Source organism: Diaporthe batatas (assembly GCF_019321695.1).
Source record: "Diaporthe batatas strain CRI 302-4 chromosome Unknown Contig00003, whole genome shotgun sequence".
Lineage (NCBI taxonomy): Eukaryota > Fungi > Ascomycota > Sordariomycetes > Diaporthales > Diaporthaceae > Diaporthe > Diaporthe batatas.
Window position 1 is genome coordinate 4,231,714 of NW_025408550.1, and position 15,428 is coordinate 4,247,141.

At 40.8% G+C, this 15,428-nt stretch overlaps 3 protein-coding genes across 3 annotated transcripts; 2 read left to right on the forward strand and 1 right to left on the reverse strand.

Moving 5' to 3' along the window:
- The first annotated feature begins 559 nt into the window (after nucleotides 1-559).
- Nucleotides 560-4,490, forward strand: KVR01_002968 (uncharacterized protein). Its single transcript, XM_044786296.1, has 5 exons — nucleotides 560-1,034; nucleotides 1,335-1,388; nucleotides 2,039-2,290; nucleotides 2,356-2,822; nucleotides 2,874-4,490. The coding sequence occupies exons 2-5, from the start codon at nucleotides 1,385-1,387 to the stop codon at nucleotides 3,507-3,509; spliced, it is 1,359 nt and encodes a 452-aa protein (XP_044647983.1). The 5' UTR covers nucleotides 560-1,034; nucleotides 1,335-1,384; the 3' UTR covers nucleotides 3,510-4,490.
- A 534-nt stretch (nucleotides 4,491-5,024) lies between these two features.
- Nucleotides 5,025-6,834, reverse strand: KVR01_002179 (mitochondrial 37S ribosomal protein NAM9; the record flags this gene model as incomplete). Its single annotated transcript, XM_044782420.1, has 3 exons — nucleotides 5,025-6,008; nucleotides 6,074-6,646; nucleotides 6,790-6,834. The coding sequence occupies 3 exons, from the start codon at nucleotides 6,832-6,834 to the stop codon at nucleotides 5,025-5,027; spliced, it is 1,602 nt and encodes a 533-aa protein (XP_044647194.1).
- Nucleotides 6,835-7,568: 734 nt separating this feature from the next.
- KVR01_003767 (uncharacterized protein) lies at nucleotides 7,569-8,818 on the forward strand (the record flags this gene model as incomplete). The annotated part of the gene is made up of 2 exons (XM_044789843.1): nucleotides 7,569-7,877; nucleotides 7,937-8,818. 2 exons carry the CDS (start codon nucleotides 7,569-7,571, stop codon nucleotides 8,816-8,818), a joined length of 1,191 nt encoding a protein of 396 aa, XP_044648782.1.
- Between the last annotated feature and the right edge of the window lie 6,610 nt (nucleotides 8,819-15,428).

The window sequence follows — 15,428 nt, forward strand, 5'->3', positions numbered from 1 at the left end:
TGCAAAGTTGGGTTGACTTTGTGCGCCACGAGGATCGCCGCGAGGATCACACAATGCTGTGCGTTTTGCGACTGAGAACAGACGATCCCACAAGACCATCCACTCAACCGCCGTAGGTCACATTGTGTTGCACATTGGGAAATACATAAATTCCAGTCTGTCGGTCGGTCAGTCACTCAGTCACTCACTCAGTGAGGCCGACGGCGCAGACAGCCGGCAGCAGACAGCAGACAGACAGAGTTCGAGGCGAACAAACGGCCTGGAGATGAAATGCTTCAATCGAGAAGGCCTGATGTGGATCGGCGCTGCACGAAACGGCATCCTAATCATAGGCGTGGAGCCAATTGAGAGCACCATCTGAGATTGGACCCCCTGCCCGTCACTCTGGTCGTGGCTCAACCCCTGCATCCTCCCCTACTGCTGGCAGGTGAGCCGACCTAACGAACGGTTGACCCTCTGGGGGTCCCCCGTCCTAGCTCCACCTTGCACCAGATTGCCCATCAGCCGGAGCCCAGCTCAATGCTCCTCCGTCTCCAGTGTGAATCTGTGACAGGCTCTTGGCCGAGCTGCCTCTGCCCCGTCCCGTACCTCTGCCACGTTCACAACTGCCACCCACACGCCCACATGCCCACCCGCCCACTCGTACCTGCACCAGCACCAGCACCTGCGCCAGCACCTGCACCTGCACCTCGACTTGTCCTGTACTGTCCTGCACCTAGCAAGCACGAGCCCCCTTTTCCACAGCTCCCCGCACGGGCCAACTTGTCACCCGGTGGGAGGTACCCTTTTGCCCAAATTTCCTACGAGCCCCTTTGCAATCATCTCAACCTTCTCCCAAATCTGCCCATTCTCCGTGCCGTGCAGAACTTCCTCACGACACGACCAATTCTCCTTCATCTTCTCATCCCCTCCTATTTCGTAGTATTCTTTTGACGCCAACGGCCATCGCTCTCTCTCCCCTTCACGAAGGCCTTTTTTCCCACAGCGCCTCACCCGCCCCGGCCCAACTCGTCAGAGCTGCGTGTCCCTTCCTGGTACGTCTACTTCTCCCGTCCTGACTGGCTCCCCTCCTCCCTCCCTCGTCAATGCGTCGTAGAAGGCTGCCTCTGCTGCTCCTTCCCGACTCCTGGCGCCTGCCCTATCCGCACCTGCACAACGGCGCATCGCCTCGTATCTTGCTCGAGTTGATTCATTCTTCTGCAAGTCCCGCGGGATTCGCCCATTGCACGTACCTTCTCTGTGCTCGGCAGATATTGGGCGGCTCGGTCGTATGGCGGCGCCCAGCCCCCTGCTCTAGACACTCAAATGCTAACAGAGGGCTTGCCCTACCACAGTCACTCGTTCCTACCCTCCTTTTCCGACATCAGCCAATTTTACATTCACAATGGGTAAGCGCATACAAACTCCTGCCTCCAAGAGCGACAGCGGTTTTTGGGAGCAGTGCAAGAATCAATCCTGGACTCGGACCGACGACCAACCTCATCTCGACCACACGGCCCCCGGCGCGTCGAGTCTCTGTCTACCGCGATCCTATCGACCGCCCAGCTCATCTTCATCACCGGCAGCTCCCTGTGCAACATCGTTGATTGGACTTCTCTCGGAAATGCCATTGCGGCCGGTCGGGACCTGGGGGCCGAAACAAGGCAGACGGTGAATGCACTTCCAGATCATCATGCCTTTCGACCTGATCCATCCGAACAAGACGCGTTCCCGCAGCGTTCAGCTGGACAATGTCATCACAAACAGCAAGCGAACACCAGCATCTCCACCACCCGCAATTGCCACCAGGTCCAGCAGCCTTGCACATCGCGAAAACGAGCGGCCACACCCCAGCTACCGCAGCTTGTTGGATGTCGAGACTCCCCCGAAGATCGCCCCGTTGAGAGCCATGGAGTTGGACGAGCTACAGCGCGAGATCTTGCCGCTGGCTGAGTGTCAGGCTCCTCTGATTCTGCACTGGCTCCCAAAAACTGCTTTTCCTCATGCTCTGTAGGAGGAAATAAAAGGAGGTGATTTACTAACTTAATCTGTGATGCAGCTTCTAACGGCGCCCCTGTCACCACCCCTCCCGAGCTTCCTATCGGCAAGCCTTCCTCTCCCATTGCGGATGTGGGTCAAGGAGAATATGAGCAGAATCCTAACCTCAGGCCTACAGTCTCATCTGGCGTGATTGAGAACAAGAACATTGTCCGCAGGAAGCTGACGGGCTACGTTGGCTTTGCCAACCTTCCCAACCAATGGCACCGTAAGAGTGTTCGCAAGGGTTTCAACTTCAACGTTATGGTTGTTGGTGAGTAATAGTCCCAATCGTGCACCCCCACCCTTTGGTCCGTCACATCTGACAGTAGAATTCAGGCGAGTCTGGTCTCGGAAAGTCTACCCTTGTCAACACCCTGTTCAACACTTCCCTCTACCCACCTAAGGAGCGCAAGGGACCCAGTCTCGATATTCTCCCCAAGACTGTTACAATCCAGTCTATTAGTGCAGATATCGAGGAAGCAGGTGTTCGCCTGCGCCTGACTGTTGTTGATACCCCTGGTTTCGGCGACTTCGTCAACAATGACGAGTCCTGGAGGCCAATCACGGATAACATCGAGCAGCGTTTCGACGCTTACCTGGATGCCGAGAACAAGGTCAACCGGATGAACATTGTGGACAACCGCATCCACGCGTGTGTCTTCTTCATCCAGCCCACCGGCCACTCGCTGAAGCCTCTCGACATTGAGGTGATGAAGCGTCTTCACACCAAGGTCAACCTGATTCCCGTCATTGCCAAGTCCGACACTCTGACGGACGAGGAGATCACGGCTTTCAAGGCCAGAGTAAGTTTTCGAGATTTGTCTGTCCAATTCTGTTCCTAACAACCCCTACAGGTCCTGGCAGACATCAAGCACCACAACGTGCAGATCTTCGAAGGCCCTCGTTATGAGCTCGACGACGAGGAGACCATCGCCGAGAACAACGAGATAATGTCCAAGGTTCCTTTCGCCGTCGTCGGTGCCACCGGGGAGATCACAAATGCCGACGGTCGCAAGGTGCGCGGTCGTCAGTACCCCTGGGGTGTCATTGAGGTCGACAACGAGGAGCATTGCGACTTTGTCAAGCTCCGCCAGATGCTCATCCGGACCCACATGGAGGAGCTCAAGGAGCACACCAACAACCTCCTCTACGAGAACTACCGTACAGATAAGCTCATCCAGATGGGTGTCTCGCAAGACCCAAGCGTCTTCAAGGAGGTCAACCCAGCTGTCAAGCAGGAGGAGGAGCGTTCCCTGCACGAACAGAAGCTCGCCAAGATGGAGGCCGAGATGAAGATGGTCTTCCAGCAAAAGGTCGCCGAGAAGGAGTCCAAGCTGAAGCAAAGCGAGGAGGAGCTGTACGCCAGGCACCGGGAGATGAAGGAACAACTGGAGCGCCAAAGACTGGAGCTCGAGGAGAAGAAGTCGAGAGTCGAGAGCGGACGGCCAATCGAAAAGGAAGGCAAGAGGAAGGGATTCTCCCTCCGATAAGCGTCGACTCCCTGAGCGCCTTTCTTCTACGATCCACGCCTGCATACGCCTTATGCCCATGCACTACCAGCCTGCCGCTTGTTTCACATTTCGTCTTCACTGTCACCATTTTAATCACGTCCTACCTAATCCTCGAAAAGTCCTCCACGGTACGGCTAATCAAAACGGCCCCTTGGCTCGTAGCAAAATGGCACCCCGACCAAGACCAGAACTACATACTTTGGAGAAAGAAGGCGTGTCGCATTTGAGCGGTTCTCTTCGCCCCTACCCGGGGTCCCCGCACCCTTCTGCATCATACACTTTTGGGTTGGGGATCTCGGCTCAGGTATTTGCGATGCCCAAAACAGCCTAGAGTACATTTCCATACTCCATCGAACCAGGAGCTGGTCTGGCAACGCACGGCTCCCTGGTGCAAGCGTACACACAGCGCTGGCTTTTTCTTCTTCGCAACCACGTGTCGGCTCGACATTTCGAAATACGACTTTCTATAATTTATGACGGACGTTGAGACCCCTCCTTGCCATAGGGGACCAGTCCAATTTCGCTGGTAGCCCACGACCAACACTTCGGGGAACTTCCTTCTTTCTTCTCGGCGAGGCGTCTCTATGGCCTCTCAGAAGTTCTGGCAGTGGGCCATGGGATGTGCGACGACGTGTGACGGAGAGCAGTGGCTGTGATACCTAATCATGGAGGATGAGGCCGGTTAGGTGGACGGTCGAGCCGTGGGCGTAGATGTCTTGTGTGGATGCATCTAGTATCTCAAAGACCGGTTTTTGTTTGGAATCTGGGATCGCATTTGACGGCTTTACTCTACTATCATACCCCCTCATGCCCCTGATTCTCCCAAGCACGTCTTTCTTCTTTTTTATTTCCCCCGGCCCGTTTAGTGTCGAGTACTACTGCGTTTTCCTTATCGTCGCCCTGCAGCTCTTCTCTAGTTTAGTGGTTTCTGATCATAAAATGATGGATTTCCATCAAACATTTTTGTGTTGCCCCTCGTCGTGACATTGGTGCTACCAACATGCTAACCAATCGCAAGGCGTCCGGAGGCTCCAATGGCCTTGAGCCGCATTGTATTTACGTCCAGCAGGTGCCGCTGCCGCTACCAACTGTCCAATGTGAGGCGGCAAATTTTCAAGAACATGACAGATTGGAATCTTGTAATGAATGTCTTGCGCTCATGCGACTTGCAGTGGCAGGCCAGAAGCTTCCACGTGCACCCAAAGAACATGCTGTTGACGGAAATGAGCTGGAACATGCAGCAGCTACGCCGGGAGAACCACCCGCAGCGGTAGCCCGTGTGGCCAACGTCAGCCAAGCTGAGACTGCCTCGAATGAAGGAGATTATGAAGTGGTGTTACAATTGCCTCGCGTTTGAACATCTCATCTATGTCTACCGTTCAGGCACATAAATTCCTGATTTGGACATTATATACAAGGCAGGCTGATTGAGTCATACAGAAAGGCGCCCCCGGCCCCTCGAGCGTACTCGCAGCAACTAGTCGTCCTATCCGCTCATCTCCTCCTCAAGTACCAGTTGAACGCCAGCTGCATGACGTGCGGCGGGAACGGCGTCGGTACCTCAGCGTACCTCTGGCGCGCCACGGGATGCCGCAGGTACACAGCCGCGCAGATGTTCTGGTTGACCTCGAGGTAGCGCGGGATGAAGGCGAAGGCGCCCATGAAGCGCCGCGGCTCCCAGGGCGTGAGGTACGGCTTGGAAAGGTCCTCCGGGTTGTCCTCCCACTCCTTGAGCAGCTTGTTCATCCGCGAGACCTCCTCGCCGGACATGACGTAGTCTGCACGCTTCGCAGGCTGGGCCTTGTCCTCCTTCTGCTCCTTTCGCGTCTCTTGCGTAGCCTTGGCGACCTCCTCCGCGGTGAAGGCCCCCGACTCTTCGGCCTTCTTCGCGATTGACGGGTCGGCGATGGCCAGGTCGCGGAGCATCGCGTTGACCTCATCTATGACCGTCTGGTCGGACGCAACCTCGGCCTCGCCACCTGCGCGGCCTGCTTTTGCGAGTGCGGCGCGGGACATCTTGATGAAGTTGCGGAACTTGCGCTTCTTCTTGACCTTCAAGTCGCCCTTCTGTTGCTCCAGGATGTCCTTGGCTTGCTTCGACAGGAATCGCAGCACACGGGGGATGCTGCCTGGTGCATTGGGCTGGACCTCAGTGGAAGTCTCGCCCCCCTTTTTAGCCTCCTCTTTTGCTAGCCTTGCCTCAAATGCGTCGACATTTGGTAGTTTGGTTCCTGGGGCAACTTGCTCGCCTTCGCCTTCGCCTTCGCCTTCCTCTCCCTCGCCCTCCGCAGCAGCCTCCTCGCTATGGCCCTCACCCTCCTCTTCAGCAGCATCCTCCTTTGATGCAGCAGCTTTGCGGCTCTTCCTGGGGGCCTTGGGCGGCGGCGGCGGCTTCTTCTTGCCCGTCGCGAGGAGAACGAACTCGGGGTTAACCTGGAACATGTCACCGGGATTGAGAAGATAGCTTGGATGCGTCATCTGCATTGATTGAGGTTAGTCTGCGAAGTTCGACACAGAAGCCCGGATGGCTGTTCGGCTCTTACCACTTGGCCATTGACTTTGACCGCACCGTGGATGACAAACTGCCGCGCCTGGCGCGTACTGCTGGCAAAGAGGGCCCTGAAGATGGCCACATCAATTCTCCTCTCCAGAGGGGCGTATGCCATGTTCATGTACGGGGTCTGGCCGCTGAACTGTTGCAGGTTTGTCTCCCTGCGCGAGGGAGGCTGGGTCTCGCTTTCCGGGATCAGATCCAGGTCTGTCTTGGGTGCAAAACCAGGCTTGGGCCTCTTGTTCGGGATGGTCTGGCCGCGCTCGTGCCATGGCGTGACATCCTCGAAGCTGGGCTTGTCCTTGCCGGAGCCTCTGCCTGCGGCTTGCTCGGAGCCGTCGTTGTGAGCCATGTAGACAGGGTCCATGTTGACGACGGAGAGCATGCGGCGGCTGAACATGCGCTCCCACTTGCTCTCCTTGATGTGCTCGCCGTGGTAGGCACGGGTCAGGGCCTTTGCGTTCCATTTCTGCTGGAAGAAGGTCCTGGAGATGTAGTTGGGTATCGTTCGCTCAACCTTGGACAGGTTGTAGAGGTTGTATTTGTTCCATGTTTGGCGGACTCTCTACTCGGTGCAAGCGCACTGGTCAGCCGGACTGGATTGGACAGTTTGACATGAGGAATTGGACATGACGAGGCACGCCGTCAGTGTGTGGGAGGGCATCGCCGAGGCGAGACGAGAATGGTGACGACGGGTGCAATGCTTACCCCCCGTTTCAAACTGTGGAACTTTAATGTTCTTCTCAACTTCATCCTGGTCTGCAGAGGATTCCGAGCGGCACAGACCAGACTCAAGATGCAAGAGGGCGAGGGATTCGGGTCGAGCTGGCCGCGTCCGCGAGGTGGTCGAGCTAGGACGGTGGTCAATGGGTGAACGGCTCGAATTCTGCCGTGTCGTCTCGCGCGAGACGTCGCCCAGCTCCCGCGCGACTGACTACTCACCAAATTTTTAGCACTGCTCTCACTCAATCACCCGTCGCACTAAACCGAGCTCTGTGCTCCACACATGATTGGGGGCGGGCGGCCCTCGAGCATGGATTGACTGTGGGGAACCTGCAAAACCCTGGCTGCACTCTATCGCAGGCTTATCGGCACGCCTAGGTACCTAGGTACTATTGAAAAAGTTCACAGCTGCCGGCCTGCGATGGACCTTCTTTTCTTTTCCAACCATCCCCAGCCCCCATCGAGTGCAATCTGACCACCTCTTCTGCACTCCTTTCAAGGCCGGGCTTTTCAGTGCAGAGCGAGCTCCTCAAGTCGACCGCCGCATCATTACAACACTACCTAGGTACCTGCCTTCCCTAGTCGCGGCCAGCCATTGTGCCTCGGACCCCACCAGCCCACAAGACTCACCTCGCCGGAGAGTCACACTTTTCGCGCCACACAACACCTTCCACGCCCTCTCTCCTCAACTGCCCGCCCGTCTATTGAGCGCCCCCCAATCCTCTCTTGCCTTGCCATTCGAGACTTCATTCCAGAAAGACAAGATGGCCGACCCAACCACCCAAACTGAGGCAACCCAGCCCGAGGCGTCTGCCCCCGTCACAGAGACCGCCACCGACGCTGCTCCCGCCGTCGAGACCACTCAGGATGAGCCTGCCAAGGCTGCCACGTCCGAGCAGGCTGCGGCGACTGAGAAGAACGGAGACACTGTTATGGAAGAGGGTGACGCCAAGGAGGACAAGGACCGCAGCGCCCACAAGACCGGAGCGCATGCCCAGCACCACGACAACAAGAGCAAATTCGATCCTTCCGTCTTGTCTGTCACCGATGACCCCCATATGATCCGTGTCCAGGTACGAACACAAGCTCGAGGCACCAGGGCTACATGAAGTCCTCGCTGACAGTTACCTAGGTCGAGTTCTACTTTGGCGACAACAACCTGCCTCAGGACAAGTACATGTGGAATTTGTCGGGAGGTTTCGAAAACAACCCCGTCCCCCTCAAGACGATCTGCTCATTCGGTCGTATGCGCCGTTTCCAACCCTACGAGGCCGTCGTCAAGGCTCTGCGCGACAGCCAGTTCTTGGTCATCTCCGGTGAGGACGGCAAAGAGACAGTAGCACGCAAGGTCGCCTACAAGTCTTCCAGGCCTGGCGACAAGTTCCCGGTCTCCGTCTACGTCAAGGGCTTCGGAGACGAGCAGCCGTCCACTCAGTTCGACATCGAGGCGTTCTTCGCCAAGTTCGGGCCAGTTAATGCCATCCGACTTCGCCGAGATGATGACCATCTTTTCAAGGGCTCCGTCTTCGCAGAATTCGAGTCGGAGGAGCACGCCAAGGCGTTCTTGGCCCTTGACCCCCCGCCCAAGTATGAGGGGCGTGACCTGAAGATCATGTCTAAGCGAGACTATGTCGACGAGAAGACCCAGCTGATCAAGGAGGGGAAGCTCGAGCCCAGCAAGAGCAAGGGTCCTCGAACCTTCTGGGAGGGCCAGGACCTCAGCCGTGATCGCAAGGGAGACCGCTTCAGGGGTGACAAAGATGACTGGAAGGCCCGCAAGGATTACGACCGCAAGAGCAACAACCGAGGCGGCCGAGGTGGACGTGGGCGGGGTCGTGGAGGTCGTGGTCGAGGCGGCCGCGATTTCGACCGCAACAGGCGTGATGGAGACCGCAGGGACAACGCCGACGGCGAGAAGTCTGGCGAGTCCAACGGCAAGCGCTCTCGCGATGAGGATGGCGCCGCCGCCCAGGAGCCCCCAGCCAAGAAGGTCGACACCAAGGCAGAGGCTTGAGGGGGTCTTGGATTAGCATTTGGACAGGATGAGCTGCAGACTTCCTGAGTGATACCCGGATCGATATCTTCGGCATTTGGAACAGTTTCCTTCGCACTCCCAGGATTGCGAGTCCAAAATTCGGTGGGTAGGATCGGCGTTAAATGGTTGGTTGCTTTGAAACATTGGTCATCAGTTTGGAAATGTAAAGTCCTCGCGGGTGGTCACAGTCAGGCCCGCCATCCACGAGTTAAGTGGCAACTAGCTGAGCGGCAGCTAGATGGGGGGCCTCTTGGGTGCATCAGGTCTGCATTGGCATGGGGCATACTGAGGTTTGCTCGTGGATAAAGACATCACGCCGAGATCATGTCTCTGCCGCATTTCTACGTGAGAGAGCTGAAGAGTAGGCCTTTAGGGACTTGTATAACTTGGTATCATTACAGGATCCTTTCCTGAGTCCGTGACAGCTCGACGGGGAAGTTAAAAAGAGTATCCATTCCATTGTAATGGCCAGCGATCGTGCGGCAACCTTTCTGTAGCACTTTCAACCGGACTTTCGAGCACTGGCACTGTGTGAATCACTGCATTCAACGCATGCACTGACAGTAATGACAAATGTGAACGTGATCTTAGATGGGCTCCACAGAGTTAAGTAGTAGGTGTACAACTTTGCACAAACACCTCAACTACAATTGTGAATACACAGATAGTCTGGTCCACGCAGAACTCCTCCCTGATTCCCCAAAGCGATGTTTTGAGTGGTTTCGTTCACGATCCGAATACATTCCGAGGGCATACAGCCCCCTCACTCAGTAAGTAGTAAAAGCTCCAAGACCCAACGGTGGTTTTTTTTTTTTTTTTTTCTTACTTCTTTTTTGTGTTGATTTTAATGTTTTTTTTAAAACCGGATATTCGCACCCGCAAAAAAGTAGGATACACCTACTTATATTAAGTAACTTAGAGATCACATAAAGTACTTAGGTTAATATGAAACTAGTTATCTAATAGGCTTATCCTATAGGATATTTTCCTATCTAGGTAAAGAAGGTTATCCTAGAGGAGGGTGTGTATTCTTACCCGTACCCACGTATCAGAACACCAGAATTCGTGAGGAATCTAACGTCTGAAGGTGTAGGTAGTTGGGTTGTTGATTAGAAGAATCAGCTATCGAAGGGCGCCTGCAGAAGCGTGGTTTTGGCTGCCTGCAGGGCTTGCTTACGTAACTAGACTACGGATCCACAAGGGTGTCTTAGAGGTTGTCTAATAGGAGATTGTCTTATAGGAGTTGATTCCTTGGGGCTTGGGTGTACCCTCCATTATAATATGTGGTTATTGCCTAAGAACTTGTGTCGGTAAGAAGATAACGAGCAGCTCATCTCACTGGGAGATGGCTTACAACTGGTCCATGGTATGCGATTGCCTCAAGATTACTTCAAGAGGTCACCCCATTGAATGTTGTCCTAGTACGGGACAGAACGTTGTCCTAATCGAATTTTTACGCACAGGAGATTAAAGTTATCCCCTAAAAGGTTGACAGATAGGAGCTTAAAAGACCGTCCCATAAAAGGTCACCCTGTCGCCAATGGTCAGCATAACTTGCAGTTGAAAAGTCCCCATTATTCTTTCTCCCAGTAGAGTCCTGCAGGCGAATTTCCACGACTGCTCTGACTCGATTCGGAAACTCATACACAGGTCTCCAAGTAGACCTCAAAATATATAATTGGTTCCACAACGCACAGATTAGCTACTCGCTTAAAATGACTGTGTGATTCCCTATCAACCAGAACAAGCAGACTCCCGAGGTTAAGTGGAAGTAAACACTGAGGGGATGAGACGGCACTATTGTTTGTAGTTAAAATAGTAGGGGCACAGAACTTAACTATTTAATAAAATAGTATATTAACCGCTAACTTAGTATACCTTACTTGGATCTAGGCGTAGTTATTAATCTATATCTTTAAGGTATTTAATAAATAGCTTAAGGAAAATATAGTAATTAAAGAATAAATATAATAAAAAATTATTTTAAAGGTAAAATAAAAAGGATAATAATAAATAAAGCTTTTTTTAATTATTATAAAGCTATTTATAATATTTATATTAATTTATATTATTATAATAATATAATAAGATATACTTTATAAAGTATATATAATAAATTATATATATATTTTATAAAGTATAAAGTTTATTTATATAATTATAATTAAGCTTTATATTAATTAAGTATTAAGTTAATAATTAATTAAAATTTTAAAATATAAATAGTTAATTAAAACTTTAAAATATAAATAGCTTTAAAGTATTATTTAATTAATTAATTAAAACTTATACTTAAAAGGTATAAAGCTAATTAAAGTATATATCTCTTTAAATATAAATATAAACTACTTTAAATTAAAATAAAGTTATAACCTATAATCTATTATTTTAAATCTTATTTATAAAACTAATATTATATTATATTATATTATATTATAACCTTTATAAATATTAAAAACCTTTTATTTAAAACTTTTATTATTATATTTATATATCCTTAAAATAAAAACTAAATATAATTATTATTCCCTACTTATCTATATATTTTAATATATTATTATTATTTAAAAATATAACTATTATAGCTCTTAATAATATATATAAATCTTACTCTTATATATATATTATAAATTACTACTAATATACTTATAAAATTCTAAATAATTTAAAATATTATTTAAATTATTATACTTAAAATATAATAAGCCTATTTTAATAATATACTATTTAATAATATAAATATTAAATATATTTAAAACCTATCTACTATTTACTCTTTAATAGTTAACTTATTCTATTAAATAAATATATATAAGTTTTCTTAATTTTAAAAATTTTATTATAACTATAATTTAAATTACTAACTATATTAAAGTACTTATATATTAAAAATATATTAATAATTATAATTTATAATTAAATTATATAACTAACTTTATTATAATTAATTTTTTATATAAAGTTTTTATATATTATTATATAAACTATATATATAATTATAAATCTATTAATTACTAATAACTTATTAATTTAATTCTTACTTTAGTAAGTTCTATTACTTAAATAATATACCTTTCTAATCTTTTAATTCCTAACTTTATAATAATCTCCCTTCCCCTTTCCTTTTCCCCTACTCCTACTCATTCCCCTTCCCCCCTCCCCCTCCTATATTAATATTTACTTAATTATAAAAAAGAATTTTTAAAAAACTTTAAATATATTAATATTAATAAGATTTATTTAATTTAAATATTCTTAAATTATATTTTTATAATTTATAATAAAGTTAAAATTTATAAAAGTTAAGATTTTATAAAAAAGGATTCTTTTAATAATATTAAGATAAATAGTATAAAGGTTAATAAGTTTAAACTTTTTAAGTTTATTAAATAAACTTTTACTTAAAAACTATTTTATTAATAATTTCTATTAATATAAATATAATATTACTATACTTTCCTTTAATAAATATAGGTTTAAACTTAAAGATTTTTAAAAGAAGAGAATTAAAAATAAACTTTTAAAGATAATATTTAAAAATAATATAACTACCTTCTTATATAAATAAAGCTAATAGAATTATATTTAAATAATTAAAATTTTAACTCTTTTAATTAAAAATATTTATTATTATTTCTTTTAATAGGTTTTAATAAAAAGTTTATTAATTTAAATAATATAAATAAATAAAACTTTTATTAAATATAAACTTAATTAAATAAAATTTTTAATACTTTATTAATAATAATTTAAATAAGTTTTTAATTAAAATATATAATATAAATAGTAATAACTTTATAATTAATATATATAATATATTTTAATTATTTTATTAATTTATATTAATTTATTTAATTATTTTATTTTATTAATTTAATAATATTTAATATATAATAGTTTAATTAAAAGGCTTTATTTTTAATTTATTAAGTAGTAATTTATTATACTATTTTATTTATAAAGTATATAAGGAATAAATCTATTATATAAGGTATAAAAGATTAAAGTTATAAAAGTTAAAATTATATTTATAAAATTTATTTATTATTAATATTTTATTAAATAATTTTATATATAAAGTATATTATAAACTATAGACTATTAACCTTAAAAGAGTATTATATAAGCCTTATTAAGTTAATAAATATATATAATTATATAAAGATTTTTAAATATTTTATTATAAAATTAAACTAATATTTATACCTTATAAAGTATAGTTATAATTTATTATTTATATTTTATAAAATATAAATATTAATTAATAATAATATAAAATAGTATTAATAATTAATTAAAATAATTTTCTTTTTTATTTATAAATTTAAAAGTAAATTAATAATTTATATATAATAAATTATAATAATACTTATATAATATTTATATTTTATAAAATATAAATAATAAATTATATTTATATTTTATAAAGTATAAATATTAACTAAATAATAATATAAAATAATATTATTAAATTATAATATAGTTATTAAGATTAATATTAGGTAAAAATAGTTTTTTTATTTATAAACTTATTAAAAACCTATTTATCTTTTAAATTTATATATTAGAATTTAAAAAGTAGTAAAGTAAATAAGTATTAATATAACTATTAATCTTTTTAAACTAAAAGTATATAATTATATAAAGTTTTATATATATTATACTTTTAAAAATATTTTAAATTTTATAATTATATTTAATTAAATTATAAATACTAACTTATTATTAAAGTTTATTTAATAATTATAACTATAAAACTTATTATTTTAATTATATACTTAAATTTATTTAATTTTAAATATTTTTATAATAATATTTTATATATTCTTTTAAAAATATAAATTTATAAAAGAGAATATTAAATAAAGTTTAGTTATAAAATTTTTAAATTTATTAATAATATTAATAATTTTATATATAGTATAATTTAATTATATTTTCTTAATTTAAATATTTTAAAGTATAAAAGTATATTAAATATAATTTTATTTAAGTATATTATTTAAAATATAGTTATATATAATAATTTAATAATAAAGTTTTATTTAAAGATATTTAATATATTTTAAAAGAGTTATATTTTAAAATTTATAAATAGTAATAATATAAGTAACTATATATAAGAATTATTAATAGTTATATATAGAAATATTTTTAAGGAATTTATAGATTATTATAAAGATTAATATAATATTATTAAAATTTTAATTAATTTAAAAATAAAGTAAATTATTATATTTATTTATATATATAAAAGTAATAAATAGTAAAATATATTAAAAATTTTAATATTAAAAGCTTAATTAAAATTATATATATAACTTATAATACTATTAATAAAGTTAATAGTAATTTAAAGGTTTTTAATAAATATTATTTATACTTTATAATATAAAGGTAAGATATTATAAAGTTTTTAACTTTTATAAAGTTTATATTTTATATATTTATATTTATATTATTAATTTTATATTAATAATAGAGGAATTAAATTATTTAAAATAGGTTTTATTATATTTAATAATTTAAGTTTTAATTAAAATTTAAATAATAATATTAAATATTTATACTTTTAATTAACTTAAAATAGTTTAAACTTTAATAATAAATATATTTTAATAATTTTTATATAAATATTATTTTATAAACCTTAAAAGCCTTATAAAATAGTATTTAATTATTATTAACTTAATAAATAATTTATTTTAATTTAATTATTTTTAAATTATAAGTATATAATATAATTTTAATATTATTAATATAATTTAAATTTTATTATTAAATAAAATCTATTAATATATAAAAGTAGTTAATAAAAGTTATTTATAATAATAATATTTTACCCTTTAAAAAATTAAACTTATAAATTTAATATATTTAATAATTTATAAAACTTATAATTTTATAGTTAATTATAAACTTTTATTAATAAAAGTATTTAATTTACTTTAATTAATTTTAAATATTTATAGCTTTATTAATAGAAAGATTTAATAGATTTATAAATATTATAATAAAATTTAAAATAAATTATAAATAATTTTACTATTAATTATATTTATTATAATATTAATAAGTACTATCTTTTAATTATTAAGTATATAATCTTCTTAATAATATATAGCTTATAAATATAAGTAAAGATAAATTTTAATATAAAGGACTTTTAATATTATTATATTTATTAACTTAAAAGAAGTTAAGTTTCTTTAATATATATAATATTATATTTATAATAATTTATATTAAAAGTAAACTTTTAATACTTTATTATAATATTATATAAAAGATATTACTTAATATTAAACTTTATAAAAGTAATAAATAAAACTTTTATTAAGATATTCTAATTATTAAAAGGATTATTAACTTATATATCCTTTTAATAAATCTAATATAAAGAGTAAAGATTAATATAATAACTAATATATAAAGCTTAATTATAAGTTATATTTATAGTATAATTATTTAAAACTTTATATTTTAATATTAAACTTTTAATTTAAAAGCTTATTAATAAACTATTATTAATTTATTTTATAATACTCTTTATTTAAATATTAAGTTATTTTTAAATCTTTTATCTTTT